The sequence below is a fragment of the Bombyx mandarina genome, chromosome 04, assembly GCF_030267445.1.
Source record: "Bombyx mandarina strain Sakado chromosome 04, ASM3026744v2".
In the NCBI taxonomy this organism is placed as follows: Eukaryota; Metazoa; Arthropoda; class Insecta; order Lepidoptera; family Bombycidae; genus Bombyx; species Bombyx mandarina.
In genome coordinates this window covers 14,741,421-14,758,653 of record NC_143211.1, presented here as the reverse complement: position 1 = coordinate 14,758,653, position 17,233 = coordinate 14,741,421, and the positions used below count along the sequence as shown (strand labels likewise).

The following is a 17,233-nucleotide window of genomic DNA, read 5'->3' as shown; positions in this document are numbered from 1 at the left end:
TTCAAAATAATAACACCGCCTTATTATCCTAAGCTTTCCGTTCATCCGTAATGAAAGCTCATTGGAACGATTAATGGTTCAAGGAAGAGTAGACGGTCAACGGTCTCGGTGCTGATCCACAAGGCTTGAGTAAGTCATCCACTAAGTGTTCCCTTACTGAATGTACATGTACCGCCACAAATAGAGAGAGATGGAGAAGTCTCTCAACAGCCGCAACCAAGCAATAAGACATACATAGCCACCACCACTCCACCAGGAGTGTACGACTGAGAAGAAAAAGAATTATCCTAAAAGCTATCATCGCAATACAGCATGTACTTTTAAAATTAGTACATACATAATATAATAAGTTTCTCTAGAACTAGAAGAAATTTGTCTGCATCGCGAAAACTCAGTACTGTAAGATCACAAAGCGCAGTCATATTACTTTGCCTGTCTCAATATGAGTTCATTGGACACATTACTCGAAAAGAGGGTCATAATCTCGAACAGCTGATGGTAACGGCCAGAAAGAGGGCAAACGTCCCAGAGGACACAGTCCTTCGAGATAGTCAAGAGCACATCAAGTTCCACGATGACCACCATGAAGCCAAGGATCGCAGCAAATGGAGGGAAATTATGCATGAGAGAATGATGCAGAGGGGGACATCATGGCCCTCAGTAATGAGGAAAGCAAAGCAAGGAGGTCTTCAATATAGGATATATTTAATCGGCTTGGTATACGCCATATTATCCATTTTAATTACAAACCGTCTGGTTTGAAGGATATTAAAAACAATCCTTCACTTTTATTATCCAATGAAATAACAGCTAATACTTAGCTCCTCCTCGGGTTTTATGTTAGACAGTGTCAGTAACGTAGAGCCGTATAACGGTTAGCACCTCATGGATGGTGCACTAACTTGTCTGGATAAATTAGAAATTAAATTACGCGCCATTATAAAAATACTATAATTTTTTTATTTTTTTTTCGAATAAGTGGCGACGGCTTTCGGAAAATAACGGAAAAGGTTTAAAAAATGTGTGTGTGTACAAGTCACACACGGTAGAAGTGAAACTTATAAAATATAAAAATAATAGCAAGGGTCAACCACTGCGCAGTGCAATGGAGCAGCCGCACCCCGGGGGAACCGCCTGCATGATCACGGTATCCAGGTAGGTATGATTTAGCAAGAGAAATACGAGAACATCTATCAACTGTGTAACATCTCGTCACCACGATTCAGGAATTGATGAATTTACGTGCAGCGACATCTGTTGATAACAAACTAAATAGAAATAAAATAAACATGGCGCGTAACTGAAGAAATTAAGATGGCGCGTAACCGAAAAAACGTTACATACGTTTTTTCCTCCCTACGTCGATAAAGAAGTTTCACTTCAAACATAGTGCGCGTGCAACTTGGTGCACTTGAAAGAATTGAAATTTCTTTTGCGGTGTGTAGTATAGTAGTTTTCTTCATTATTCATTCTTAAATCTAATTTCTCTTGTAATAGGGAATACTGTGTGTAAGAGAAACGATCTAGCTCGCTTTGTCCTTTTCCTCTCTCCACGGTCGAATGGTTCGCGAGACGCTCTGTCTAATTTCTCACTCTCGCTCTTCCTAAATTATATATTTTCTCTCTAGCTGCAACGAATCTGTCGCGAGTTAAATTTTACTCTCAACACGAACTAAAGAAGTTTCACTTAAAAAAATCTGCTTTTATTGTATTAAATTGAAAAGAATTTTGATTGTTCCCAAAGGAAAAATTCTGTTACAATTGAATTTAGAATTCGGCGGTTTATGTATTATTTAATTTGGGGATATTTCTGTTTCATTTATTTCATGCGAACTGCTGAGACCAGCCGTTCCGTGCGTCTTGTAAGTGAAAGTTTTATGTCACACGCAAACGAGCTAGTAATTAGCAGCAACTGACCTCGATACCACAATCAATTTCAATAATAGGCATTGCTTAGACGCTGCTTCCATAATTTCTCGTTAATGTACTCCGTGTGAGCTGATCAGTCCATATACAGTAACAACAATGCATTAATCTACCACGATCTTAGCTATTAGGTTTGGTTAACGTCGTGTAAGGCCAGGTTGGTCGGAAATTTGCTAAATTAGACCAGTGGAATGGGTTTTCAGCTACACATTTAATTAAGGATATGGACAATTTTCGCCACACACGTACCAAACTAAAAATTGATTTTCTTTTGACCTTTCATCGGTATCGGCAGAGCACATTCTCAAACACTCATACGTAATTACAAATAGCGAAACGTGAAAATTCTAGGGATAAATCAAAATTAAAATCGCGTATTGTGCTTCATTTGAATATCTTTTTTACAAATCATGACCTTATATCGCTTACTAGATAAGTGTACAAAAAGACACATTGAATTCGAAGCTATACCGTGCTATTGACCGACCGTTTTCCTTCAAAGATAGGCGAAGTTACTGCCTACATGATCATATATAGTAACGTTGTCATTGACAATGCTAGTAAGGTCGCTATTTTACTTTATCAAACCTCATCACAAGAAAGGCAAGGTTCAGTCGTTTCAATTTTATGAAAAATTGTGACGTTAATTTTATCTTGATCAATTAGTGTTTAAGCTGCGAGAATATTACCTACAAACCGTTTGCTTTTAAAGAAAAACCATTATGATATATCTGGATTTCCAGCATTGAACACAAACAACCTCTGTCAAAAACACCGGCGCGCCATGAAGGATTTTTCATTGCAAAAAATGCAACGAATATTTAAATTCCCCTTCAAACGCTTTTACTGAATCAGGGTTATTTCATTTCAGCCTATTCAAAGGCAAATCCAATGCTCCAGCGATAAAGGGGTACCGTTAATTCAGTTCAAATTCAAATGTACTAGGCGTACTCTAGTTTTTTTTTTATATATTAAACGTGATTTTATACAGTCGATGTTCTTCATGCAGAAACATACATATTTGTGTAAGGAAAATTTTGAAAAAGGCAATGTTGATTTTTCGCCTATCAATTAATTTGTGACAGTTCATTTGTTAGTTGTAATTAATTTGTGGCAGTTCATTTATAAGTTGTAATTAATTTGTGGCAGTTCATTTGTAAGTTGTAATTAATTTGTGACAGTTAATTTGTTAGTTGTAATTAATTTGTGACAGTTCATTTGTAAGAAAAGTTCGCGAAACTGGAATTCTTAAAACTATTAAATTCCATTGGCTACCCTATCGATCTATTTGTTTTGAGTTTTTTTCTTAAAATAATTAGCATTATCTGCCAATAGCAATAGCATTGTAATACGTCGGTTAAATAAGGGCTGCATACCTTAGTGTCCTTCTGCATTACTGATGAATCTTGTTGTTAAGGGTCGGATCTGGCACTCCAAGCACCGGTCACAGTTTTCGTCAAACTCGTCGAATGCGGCGACTACAATTGAAAACATTTCCTTTTTTTTAACATACGCATATTATTATCTTAATTGATACTAGATTCAAAATAAACAGACCCATATTATAATTTTTTTGGAAATTCGATAGTTTTCATTCATGAATTTGGTTTGAATTTCGTTTTATTCTAAACAGATGTAAGCGCCAAATGACGTCACGTTTACGATACACAACGCTGTCGTCAACTTGGCTTTGTAAAAAAAAATACTTGACAGTGATCTATCACTCTAGTTCGACATGAAACCTGCACAACGCACTGAGTTTCTCACCGGATCTTCTCAGTGGTTCAGGATTCCGATGCGGTGGCTGATTCAAAGAAGGACTGCTCTTGCTACGGCAAGTGTTAGCAAGTTCTCTAAGTGGTGATATAGTCGTGACCTTATTTTATATAAATACAAACGCAACTACAAACAACTTCGTATTCAATATTGAGGAACAGCTTAAATACGATTTGAAGTTTGCGCTCTTGCCTAAACTTTGCCTTGGTATAAAGTGGAAAATCGAAAATAATATTTCATGATGCCTGAAGTAATACAAATTGGAGTGAATTTTATGTTCGTGTCACCCACGAACATAAAATTCGTGCCTTTCCCAAAGTGGGCGATATCGCCCCCTTATGGGCGCTCTAGGCCTAAAGGAGGGCAGTAAGAGACCCAGAAAATAATGGGGGCGTTGCGTAGAGGCTTGGGAGGCGATTTGTAATTTCATCTAGGAGGACTCTTAGACACCGACTGAGCTCTTGCTATAGTGATTTTTAAGTAGGCGAAAAAATTGAGGCGTTAAAAAGTAATTTATTGCCAAAGTAGGCAGTACATAAAATAAGTTTGAGAACCCCTGGTGTAAATCAATTTTAAAATAATTTGGTTATAAAACAAATAATCCAGTCATATAAACGTCGTTCTTTTATTTATTATTTTGACAACAAATCTCTTGTTTTCCCAAAAAAAATAGGCCGCTGTTTTTAAAAGTACAAATTTCCTTTCTTTTTCTTTCCTTTCTTTTTTATTTCTGAAACAACAGAATTTTTGTAATTCCATTCGTGTACCATATACACTACTGTCCATTTTCTTCTTTACCTGCAATAATATGTTTTTGCACTTTTATAATTTCGCTCATTCTTGTAAATCATAAACAATACGTTACGTCCGTCTCGTGGTAAGACAACGCCTTAACGTATTCTATTTGTCCACAGAGCAAGGCGCGCTGACAATCGTCCGCCGTTCTTCAAGCCGGAGTAAGACCGAGAGCTGCTCCACTCCTACTGACGAACAACTCGACCAGCTCGATCTAGAAACTGAACACTTGCCCGCCGTCGACACGCCCGACGCTTGCGATAAGGCCGCACTGAGGTGAGGGTCTTGAATATATAAAACTAGTCAAACGCGGCAGCTTTGATGACCGATCTTCAACTTGAAGTCGTCGTGGCCTAAAGGATAAGACTTCCGGTGCATTCGTATCTAGCGATGCACCGGTGTTCGAATCCCGCAGGCGGGTACCAATTTTTTAATGAAATACGTATTTAACAAATGTTCACGATCGACTTCCACGGTGAAGGAATAACATCGTGTAATAAAAATGAAACCCGCAAAATTATCATTTGCGTAATTACTGGTGGTAGGACCTCTTGTGAGAGTCCGCACGGGTAGGTACCACCACCCTGCCTATTTCTGCCGTGAAGCAGTAATGCGTTTCGGTTTGAAGGGTGGGGCAGCCGGTGTAACTATACTGAGACCTTAGAACTTATATCTCAAGGTGGGTGGCACATTTACGTTGTAGATCAATGTGGATGGCTATGGGCTCCAGTAACCGCTTAGCACCAGGTGGGCTGTGAGCTCGTCCACCCATGTAAGAAAAAAAAAGCCTCGATATAAAAGTGTTTTGTATAAAAAGACAACCAATGTTTACAACAACATTATGATGACGCTTAATTAATTCCTAACATTTTTATTATTTTCTTATTCACTTACGTCTGATAAATCCGATTACAACGAACGTTTTTTACTACAAATCTTACGACAAAAGCTAAGAAATTTCGACTCGTGTTTGTTTAGGATCCACGGAATTTTGTAAGCCGTTTATACTAATATCAAATATTGTATCACATGTTCGGAAGTGTAAGGTCTGCTTGCGTATTGCCTGTGTATTCTTGCAAATAAAAATACTTACTAAGTGGCTATAGACGAAACTAATAGGGACCAGAAACATTATCATCGGTTAGTTTCACTCAAGAAAACCGTAAAGGGCACAGCTGCTTCTTCTTCTTGCTTCGATTTCCTCAACACTGAGGGTCGTGACTACCTCCTCGCAACAAGAGTTTATTGCGGACCATTCCACGTCATTTGCCTTTATCTGCTAAGAACCATTATATGTAGAAAATCTCATTTGAAGAACATATTTGTTTGTACTTACACCGAAGAGTGGAGATTTCAGAGCTTTTTTTTTATATTTCATTGTTGAGGGAACGAACTCAAAACCCGTTTGGTTTTTAGTGGTTATCGAAGCTCAAATACTAAAGTAATACCTTTTTTATTGCTTAGATCGGTGAACGAGCTCACAGCCAACTGGTGTTAAATGGTTACCAGAGCCTATAGCAGCCTTTCTCAAAGTGGGCGATAACGCACCCTTGTTGGCGCTGCAGGCTTAAAAGTGGGTGGTAAGAGACCCATAAAAAAAGGGTGCGTTGTATGACACCGACTGAGCTCTCGCTAGAGTGGTTTTTAAGTTGGTGAAAAAATTGGGGCGCTAAAAAATAGTTAATTCTTAAAGTGACAAAATAAGTTTGTAGACATCAATGGGTACATCGTAAACGCCGGTACCCATCTTGAGACATGAGTTCCAAGTCTCAGTTTTATAGTATAGAAGTTTTACGCCTCCCTTCAAACCGAAAGACATTACACGGCAGAAATAGGTGGTGGTAATAATAACTCTTTATTTGACATCACATGTAGTGAATAAGCATTTAAACCAAATAATAAACGGTGACATAAATTGGCGGCCTTATCGCTGAAAGCGATCTCTTCTAGGCAACCATGCAGGAAGAGGAATAAGCAAACTAGCATGGACGGTGCTATATCTTAATAAACTTACATAAAAATATATACTTATATACACATGTGAAAAATAAATGCAATATAAGATAGACTTACATACGATTAAATACAAATTTTAAAAAGTCGTCGGGGCCTAACGGATAAGACGTCCGGTGCATTCGTGTTGAAGCGATGCACCGGTGTTCGAATCCCGCAGGCGGGTACCAATTTTTCTAATGAAATATGTACTCAACAAATGTTCACGATTGACTTCCACGATGAAGGAATAACATCGTGTAATAAAAATGAAACCCGCAAATTTATTATTTGCGTAATTACTGGTGGTAGGACCTCTTGTGAGTCCGCGCGGGTGGGTACCACCACCCTGCCTATTTCTGCCGTGAAGCAGTAATGCGTTTCGGTTTGAAGGGTGGGGCAGCCGTTGTAACTATACTTGAGACCTTAGAACTTGTATCTCAAGGTGGGTGGCGCATTTACGTTGTGGATGTCTATGGGCTCCAGTAACCACTTAACACCAGGTGGGCTGTGAGCTCGTCCACCCATCTAAGCAATAAAAAAAAAAAATAAAAAAAAATACTAAAAATATGCAAGTAAATACAAAATAAAATAAGTAGTAATTTATACAGTTCATCGATTCTCTCTTTACTCAGAAACGTGAAAGTTACTTGGAAAAAAGAAAAAACCCTAAAAATATTTAATTAACAAATTTAATTACATTCCGAAAACTGATTACGAATTCTTTGAAAAGAATTCAAATTACGAAACGTAATTAATAAAGTTTATATTAGTCGAGTTTTTTTTTCTTCTTTTCTTTTCGATTTTCAACATCACTTTACTGTAACAATCTAACGACATTTTTCAAACACCCAACGTCAGCCTTTCTTGGAAACGGTTTGCTTTGTATAAGCCAATAAGAATAAAAAATCTCTTGCGGAATAAATGAGAAAATAAATTTAGAGAGCAACATACAAATATTGAATCCAATTTCCCTGAGAATTTCAAATAAATATTCTGAACGATTATCGATACATTTTTACGAGCCAACATCTACTAGCACAAGTAATAAATAGCCAGTCGGGTTTGAAATTATCACGGGTGTACATAAACATACTACTGTTAAAACTAAGACTTAAACCATTTAACACCAGGCGGGTCGTAAGCTCGCCCACCCGCCTAAGCAATAAAAAAATAAAATATAATAAGAAAAAAACTGACAAAGTGTCATTGGCCACTTTGTGACACGAATGAAAGTCACAACTCAAATTCAAAATCATTTACTTTAAATTTAATATCGTTTAGAACCATTATTGAATGTCGCAAGATACAAAAACTTAGTCTAAACTGTATCTAGAGTTTAGCGTCTATCCCACAATCTAAACCAGACCGCAAGACTGTTTTGCGACAGCGTTTACCCATTTAAAACAACAGTTTTTGTGTTTACTACATAGCGCTTACCATCAACAACTATATAAAGCTAATTTAACGGGTTTGACTTTGTTAATGGATGTTCTTTTGATGACTTTTGATGACCTTTCGTTGGGCGTATAGTAATAAATTTTGATATACCATTTTGATTTCGAAAATAAATAAATATCTAAACTACGTTATCATTGATACAAAATACTATACGCTTCCGAATCTACCAAAGTGTTTATTGATGATACAATAACCAGTGCCAATCAAACGTCTAACATACATACATATGTATTCTACAGCGGTAGTGTACGATCGACTGACTCTGTTACAGTTTGACATCCAATTAATTCAATACTACGAAGAGTTTAGACCCAGCGGTGATTGCACTGAGGATATATGTATACAGTGTAGTAAACAGTGTACTAAATAATTTAGTTACCTTGTAAAATCATATTTAAATCCACGATTCAGCAATCTATATATTAATACGTGAAGCAAAAACTTTGTATCCCTTTTTACGAAAATTGCGCGGACGGAGGACTATAAAATTTTCCACACTTATAGAGAATATAGAGAAGAAGTTCACAATGCTAATTTTTTTTTAAATAATGCATAAAAGATACATTAAATCAATAAAGAAAACATTACACACACTACATACCATGTATTTGACGTACACACGCATACATACTATTTATTGTCAAACTTTTGTTCTTGGCGTCTGTTGTCAAATTGAGAATAGATTAAAAATTGTTTGCCTTTGTTAGTATTTTTTAAAGTGTAGTCTTGGCGAAATTTGTTATTATAGAAGTATAAAATACAATCATAATAGTGTACAAACTTACAATTCCAATTAATTATAGTCGAATTTCGACTACTGCGGGGCCTCTAGTCTGATTAAAAATCTAAATTGAAGCCCTAAGATTCAAAATAATATTGGATCTTAACTTTACCAGCTAATTTTAATAATAAATGTATTTTTCCTATTCAAATAAACAATTCAAGAGATGTTTGCAGATAAATATCGTTTTCTCAAGACGTTTCCCCCGCGACCGCGTCTAGACGATAGTTCATGATCTAAATGATAAATTATATTAAAGTACCTATGATATTTTCAGCTTCTCACAACGGTAAAATTTCTTAAGAAAATATTTTTAAAGCAAAAATATTTTTGTTTTTCTCAAAGCACTATGGACTGCTTGAAAAGGTTTTTTTTGTGTGGATTTGCATTTCCCGCTATAAAATTGTATTTCGCAAAGAATTTCACTCATTTCGTTTTTGTGGGATAATGAGTTATTTGTGTAGCTGTCTGATTCATGAATGATCGAACGCTTTGTATTCAATGGTACGTAAAACCATGAACAACTGTCGTTTGTTTGCAATAAGTAAAAATTCTATCATAATGTGTCCATAATCATATTATTATATAATTTACTGCGACTTTAAAAGTAGATACCTCGATTAACTATACTTGAAACCTTAGAACTTGTATCTCAAGGTGGGTGGCGCATTTACGTTGTGGATGTCTATGGGCTCCAGTAACCACTTAACACCAGGTGGGCTGTGAGCTCGTCCACCCATCTAAGCAATAAAAACAGAAAAACATTGAAACCAAAAAAAGCGTAGACGAGATTTATCAACAGCTCTAACAGCCCTTACAAGTCGAAATAGTCCAATTTTCGCTTGCTAAAATCTCTTCGAAGCTCGTGTAAAGCATTTAGGTTTTCAACCCAATTTCGACGAGGGCCGAAAGCTACCCGCACCAATAGAAAGTGTTACCAGCTTAAAGAGAAAAAACGAAAAATTATCGACTTTTAAAATTAACTAAGGAAATAAGCTAATCCAAAGCTAAGGAAGCTATTAAAAAATTTCCAAACATTATACATAATATATGAAGTACCAAGAAAATATCGTTACTAGTTTATATTTCTTAAAAATATACCAGTTTAATTATATATATAAAAAAGTCTAACTATCCATGATTTTATTGTATTTTGTGGCTTAGCTACTCAAAAAGCAAGCAGCTTGTACACCCACTTAAACAATAATACATACACTATATATGTATTATGTATATTATGTTTCAAAAACTAATTACTAATTTTGCTGCCATGAGAAAGCTGTCTACAGCTATTACTTTGATTCAAAGGCACTTACGACTGACACGAATACACTAGCAATCCCAGTCAAATACTTCACGATTAAAAATTTATTTTCCAAAGACTCCTGCAACTTTCCAAAGATTCCTAAATGGCAACACAGCCCAATATCGGATAACTTTTATCCGTTTATACCCAACTACCAATCCGCACAATCATTTTATTTCGGGTCAATTAAATTATGGCTTGGCAAGAATTGAGTTTTTTCTTTATAATGGAACGCGACGGGTCTGGGCCACAGCTGAACTATATCTTTTGCATATTTTATTTTAGCATATTTTTATTGGCTGAAATAAGCATGCGGCTTAGTGTCCTAATGATATCAAACTGCTACAATAACCCAGATCCATCACAACATGGATGCCGGCACTTATCTTGAACCATAAAATCGACCCACAATTGCATTGGCATCCTTTGAATCAGAATATATAATATACAAATACAGTAAAACAGGCATGTTTTTTTTACGTTTTATCTGACTTAATTCAAAATTTCTACAACTGTTGACAACTATTTAGAGATAATTTCTGGTGTAGTTAGTACTTGTAGCTTACGGTTTGTGACGGGCAACTAGTTAAAAAAATCGAATCTAAAGTACCTTGATAGAATAAGCATAAAATCTGAATAGCACTACTCTATCTATCTCTTTCCCTGAGGGCGAAAATTGACTCAAGGGGCCCAGCAGTGTATGGTCAGCAGCATTTTATAGGCGTAGATAGCCAAACCCACAAGACTAGGTAGCACCATATTGCCTATTTTTGTAACGAAGCAGCTATGCATTTCTATTTTTGAGGGGTGGGTTTAATTTGTTTCCTGTCAATTATAACACAAATTCTAAATACATGAAATGAATCGACCGAATTCCGATCATAGAGAACCCGACTCTAATTTTAAGATGACGTATTAACAACATAAATAACACAGCAAAATGTGCTATACAATAATTTAATAATCAATCAAGATAGGTACTTGGGTAAAATCTGCGTCGAATCTTGCGAATATTCCGAATTTATTACTTGTGTGGTGTTATTTTTTATTATTAAATTAATTCTACTAAAGGTTTTTCGTTTTGTTCACAGATTACGCTATCTATTAAGGCAATTAAACCGAGGTGAAATTTCTGCAGAGACTTTACAAAAGAACCTACAGTATGCTGCAAAAGTGCTTGAAGCTGTCTACATAGATGAGACCAAGTACGTACGATTTAGTCAGTAAGATAATTTAAATTAATTAGAAAATTCTAAGGCTACAAAATTTTAAATTTTACTGTCAGAACCGATTAGTACGTCTATCCGATACATATTTTCAAATACAAAGGATCACATAATCATAATGGTACACGAAACTCCAGGGCGAATCTATGAATAAAATAAATTGTATTCTCCTTACTTGCCTTAGAATGATTTATGTTTTTATCGGTTCGTAAATTGGCTAAATTATGATAAGCCGAAAACTAAAGTAAAAACTAAGTCGAAAACAATATTAAAATTCGCGAAGCGTTCTCCGTTACAAGAAACTGTTAAGAAATGAAAAAAGCCTCTCACAATTTTTATGTTTCAGATTTGTAGCAGTTTAAGTACTGTTTACGTCGTGACCATAAATTTTACTCTCAAGTCCTTTAATACCATCTATTTCTTTTTCACCGTTGCCCTTTTAAAAGCATTTAGATTGCTTTCAACTAATACTTATTTTGTTGGGTTTCCATTCTTTGTTTCTCGTTACATTGTGACGGAATGCTGGGGCATTGTAATGCGCGAGGCGAATTTATTGGTACGTGTTGGGTTGCCTTGTGAAAAACAAAAAAATCTGTAGTTTTTCGGTAATGAAATACTGAACTATTCATTTAATTAATATATACGAGCAAATTGCAAATTAAGATGTCGATAAACTGCCCTGATGAAACTGGAAAAGCCTACTTCAAATGTAGTGTCATTGGATGATTTGCGTAATGTAAACAAGTTATATCAGCGCCTTGAGCTTGGATGTCACGATAAGTCCCGGGAAAAAACAAACGATAAGAATGCAAGGATTATAATGAAGTCAAAATTTACCGAGTAATTTTTAATTTGAATTTAAAAACCATTGTATCTGGATTATTGTCAATAAATAAAATGTAGGATATAATGGTTCATGAAGTCATTGCCATTGAGGTGCAGGCAGTGCGAGAAAGATATCCAAAAAGTCTAAATACGGCCAACAGAAACATGAAGTGAATTTCTTTTTGATCTATTTATTTTTACAAATCAAGACAAACAATAAAGTATTATTTTCTCCTTGCTTGTCGACCAAGTTTATTTTTGTTTGTTTAGTTTGCTACTATCGAGCTTCAGTGCTCTCAATAAAAATAGCTAGAAATAGGCTAACTAGTATATTTTTGAAATGTCAATAAGAAAGCAAAGAAAGAAAATGTAATACATAAATCAAATGTAAGTCTTCAGGTATCAGCTATCATGAACGAATTTGGGCAAGTGTTAGCAACAATAATTCTAGACATCGGTCACATGAAGTCTGATGTAATACTGTGATTTTGCAAAAACGCTTCTGTACGGATAAATTTATATTTTTTTAGAAAAATAACTTGAATAAATCGTAGTCTAGATAAGGACGCAGACTCAATATTTCATCAGAACGAATTACAAAATTGAGTTGCTTGATTTTATGGCTTTAATATTGAGAATTATTGTCTCGTAAAAAAATAAATACAAAATAAGTTATAGGAATCCTCCCTATTATTCAAGACAATCTCCATTTACAACCTGATACTAAAAAAAATATCTTTTCACTCCTAATAACATCAATTACGGAGGTCTTCAAGGAAAAAAGCTCAACATAAAAGATGAAAGTCGTTGTCGTGAAACGAGAGCAATTTTAGTACGAAGCTCTAAGGGAAACGCAAATTAAGGAAACCTTAATCGTGAGCCCAAAATAAGGGATCCAGGTTAATTAGTGGAAGGCAACGTTGGCGTTCCACGGAAATACCTCGAAATATTACTGGGAATCACTCTAATTGTAATAATACAACATGTTTGTTGTTTACGGTTTAGAAGGAAAATATTTTTCTTTAAAAAACCTTACGAATGTAGTAACGATTTTGGATTAATATTTCTCTAAATAACACACATTTAGTGTGCTGATTAATGGCACCGTTTTTATCATGTCACAGGCAGATTTTATGCCTTAGCTTAGACAATTTGTAATATTAGAATAAAATTTTCAAAATGGCCGTGTTTACATTGGTGGTACACACGTACTCGTCCTGAATGCACTCCTCGTCATACTGATTTCGCTACAATTTGTTGCCAATTCTGGCTGCTGAAGGTTCAAAACAGTATCGGACTGTATTAGGTTGAGAGGTCTCTTTGACAACGTGACTCTTTGACGTGAGCACAACAAGCCATGGTTTAACAGCTCAAGTCCTTAATAATGGAGTTGTTAATGCAAATAATTATCTTACAGATGTTCTGGAGGTTTCTTCAGTACCATCCCTACATCAAGAGCGTTTTCTCACATCACGGATGAGAAAATGTGATGGTTTAAATTCTGTTAGTAGTTTCCTAATTTTCGAAGAAAATACATAGGTACTTAATAAGTGTACACGCACAACGAATAAAATACCTACGTAGCTATTCAATTAAGAAATTCCAAAATGATAACAAGTGATTTTTTTTATAAACTTCACAAATTACTAGGATTTAAGAGGAATAACAATTGAAAGGATTTTGAGACGATTGTAGAACGAATAGGCGTAATGACTTTCCGATTCGAATATGAACTTGGTTAAATAGGATAAAGATTTCAATCTCTTGTTTCAAGTCGTGTGCTGGAACGCTGCGAAGTCTATGACTTAATCATGTTAGTGTGGCGTGTGGCGATAAGCCGATCCCTACGTCATCGATTTCCCATGACTAAGGGTCGTTATATGCACGGTAAGGTTACTGCACCAGCTCTTGCCGTACAGCAGGGTTCACCAGGCTTGCTGGAGTTCAGCCTATTTAATGGTAGTTCGGATGTTGATACTTGTGGATTCTTTAATGTCATCTGTCCTATCTCTTTAATGTTAGTCGCCGATCTAAAACGCCTCCCTGTACACCCACGGGGCTTAAAACTATAATTTTTTCCAAGTTATCTTATATTTTAATTTTTTTTTCCTACCTAAGCTGATAGCCTTGAGAGGCTATATCAGCGGAACCTTAACTAGTAGGTGAGCTCACGGAGCTCAAACCTGACGACGTTGCTAACACGAACCCTAGCAAGAGCCGTTCTTTGCAGAATTTACCACCGGATCGGAAACGCTACCCACTGAGAAGATCCGGCGAGAAGCTCTGTGGGCTGTGTCTGTGGGTTAATTTACTCATCGAGCCATTCGTCGCAAGCGACGGGTTCGACGAGAACGATGACCGGTGCTTGAGGTACCTAGAAGCACCGTTAGTGGATCGGGAGGATCCGAAATGACGTGTTTGGGGCGACGTCGACTGCTTTCTATTCTGTCCGCAGGATCGGGAATGCAACTTATCAGGTTCGCGAGCTCTACATGCAAATTGTACACAAGCCACACTTCGTAATTGGGTTGATAAGAAAAATCATGAGTAAAGGCCAAGAGGAAGAAATCCTAAGTAAGCGCTTCAAGTACCAGAATACAGAGAAATAGCTCTCAGTACTACTCTCTATCAGCCAGTGAGAGATATCGTCAGATGTCGAGAATTAACCAAGATTGAGTTTGCCACGATGCCCAGCTATGAGGAAAAGATTGAGGATTATATCAATGGGACCATAAAATTACCAAAACACAGTTTTGTTTGCCAGCTTTTATTGGCTTAGAAAACGATCGAACTTAGGAAGAACCTACCATGTTCTGTTTAAGTCTGTCATTAGGGAATTTCAACTTTGATGATTTAAATAATGATGCAGTGAATCCCCTTCAATAGCTTTCTCTTCTCTTTCTATAAGCCCTGAAAACCACTTGACACTGGGTGTGCCGTAAGCTTCTCCACCCATCTAATCTATTTAATAGTAACTTAGCACCAGGTGTCCTACTCCTCTGACCAGCTATGCAAAATAAAACAAAGTGAAATAATTTTTTTATAGCTAGTAAAAAAAATTAAAATACTATTAGTTTAATAACAACTAATTACGATATAAATATAGCTAAATAAAAAAAAACAATTACAACAACCACGAACGCGTCGCTTATGAAAGTACTGTGTTAAAAACAAATTCAATGATTACTAAGGCAATTAATAGAATAAATATTTTTTATCCATTTTTTTTCTATTTTAAACAACGAATGTTTGCTAAGTAATTTCAATTAAATCCGATTCGATTCCGACATCGTAATATGATGTTCAGCTTCACGCCGGTGTTCGTTAATTAATTCGTGAGATTATGTTCAATCGGGCTTTGCGATACAACGCAAATAAATAATCTAAATTAATTGCAAAACTCCTCGTGTTTTTCATCTAAATATTATAATAATCCGAAATCATGTACTGATGTCCTTAAAGATAAATTTTAAGTACGCACTGCGCGATAAGTGGTATGTATGCAAAACAATGGAACCCATAGCCATAATGTGAATGCTGCCAGGAATCTGGAGATATTATGAGGCTCAATTGTATACTAATAACGGTTCTCCCAACCCTTCAAATCGGACGCATAACTGGTTCACCTGCCCCTTTGATCTTATAATATCACTCCCGCTAATAATCACCCAAATTATAATACAAAAATATTTTAGGCTTTCATTTTTATTACACTACGTTTACTTCCTTGATCGTCGAAGTCATTTATCCATATGAGCGTGATAGGTATGTAAGTATTCGATTAGAAAAATTGGTGCCTGCCAATTCCGTATGAATTTAAATATGAGTATAATTGCATCACTCGATACAAATACCGCCTTACGCTTTAGGCCACAACAACTTCAATATTTAAAATAGATGTTTTGTATGTTGAGATTAACGGTTGCTGGAAAAAGAAACAAACATTAAAAGCAAATCTATTTAATGTAAACAAAATAAATAAGTAAATCTAAATAAATCTTAAAACAAATAATTAGATTGAAAACAATCGTGGGAGGTTTGTTCAGCTTCGAAATGCTTTATCGAAAAGAGGGTCAACAAAATCCTTAATTTAAATTAAAAGAGATCTTTAACAAGGAAAACACACAATAACAATATTATTTTGCAATTTACTCGCATTGTTAGAATTATTTTAATGATACTTCTAAATGCTCCAGCATTCCTTCCACTCTACACCTTCTTTCTTTATGGCATATTCTTGTTAAATAAAGATAGGAAACTTGGTGCCGGTAATGTGTATGAAATAGTGTTTATTAATGAGAGCCGGCGATCGTCGCGTCGCCAGTGATTGTGTCTAACGCAGGGATAGGCGAGTAGCTGAGCAGCCACGAGCGCAGCAGGCCACGCTCCACATGCGGCGCCTGCGCACCCCCTGCTGGGCCCGATGCTCGGTAGAGAAATCGAACGACGCAAAGTTAATACCGTTACAACACCACCGACATTGGCCAAGTAGTCGCGCCTCCCTCCTCTCTAATCTGTGCGATTAGGTCTTTCTGTTCTTTTTGAAGCTTCAGTTCACTACTGTCTAACTTTCCTGTCCTCTTGTTTAGTTTAGTTCATATATTCCTTCAAAAAGTTATTTTGCGAAACGACCAGCTCCGTAAATAAAATGCTTTCGGACTGGTAATTTAAAGTTTTGGGTTTTCAACTTATGGTACATTGTTTAAATGTCATCTAGAGAATGAGCTATACAAGTAAACCAGTTTTATTTATTTATTTTATCTTTCTATTTTAAATATTGATTGTGTAGCTCATTCTTTTGTAGTATAGTATTTTGATTAGATGCGTTTTAGATTAGACGTGGAACCTAGTCCATTTTGCCGTCTTTATCCCCTGTGTTATTGTCTTTGTGATTGTCTTCGTCTGATCCTTAATTCCGTCTTCTCTACCAGCCCTTAAGCATGTGTACTTCTGGGTGAACCTTGTTAGCAATCTATATTTATAGCCTGTACATCAAAAGCTAATTTATTTTGTGTAAGGTCGTAATTATTTTGTTTCTCCGTAAATGTTTGTAATTTATTTAATTTAATTGAACATTCCTTATTTTGTAGCTGCAACGTTTGCTTAAACAACATTAATCAATTACATAGAAATTGTTGTTTTTCA

At 35.9% G+C, this 17,233-nt stretch overlaps 1 protein-coding gene across 11 annotated transcripts in view; it reads left to right on the top strand.

Moving 5' to 3' along the window:
- Pde1c (Phosphodiesterase 1c) overlaps nucleotides 1–17,233 on the top strand; it is a 474,080-nt gene that overhangs the window by 424,423 nt on the left and 32,424 nt on the right. For 7 of the 11 annotated variants that reach the window (XM_089727139.1, XM_089727137.1, XM_089727129.1 and 4 more), the window contains 3 exons: nucleotides 4,617–4,773; nucleotides 11,129–11,242; nucleotides 16,431–16,541. In XM_089727139.1, coding sequence (XP_089583265.1) covers nucleotides 4,617–4,773; nucleotides 11,129–11,242; nucleotides 16,431–16,541 — 382 coding nt within the window. The remainder of the gene's footprint in view (nucleotides 1–4,616; nucleotides 4,774–11,128; nucleotides 11,243–16,430; nucleotides 16,542–17,233) is intronic. The other 4 variants (XM_089727133.1, XM_089727135.1, XM_089727136.1 and 1 more) reach the window with 1 other exon arrangement.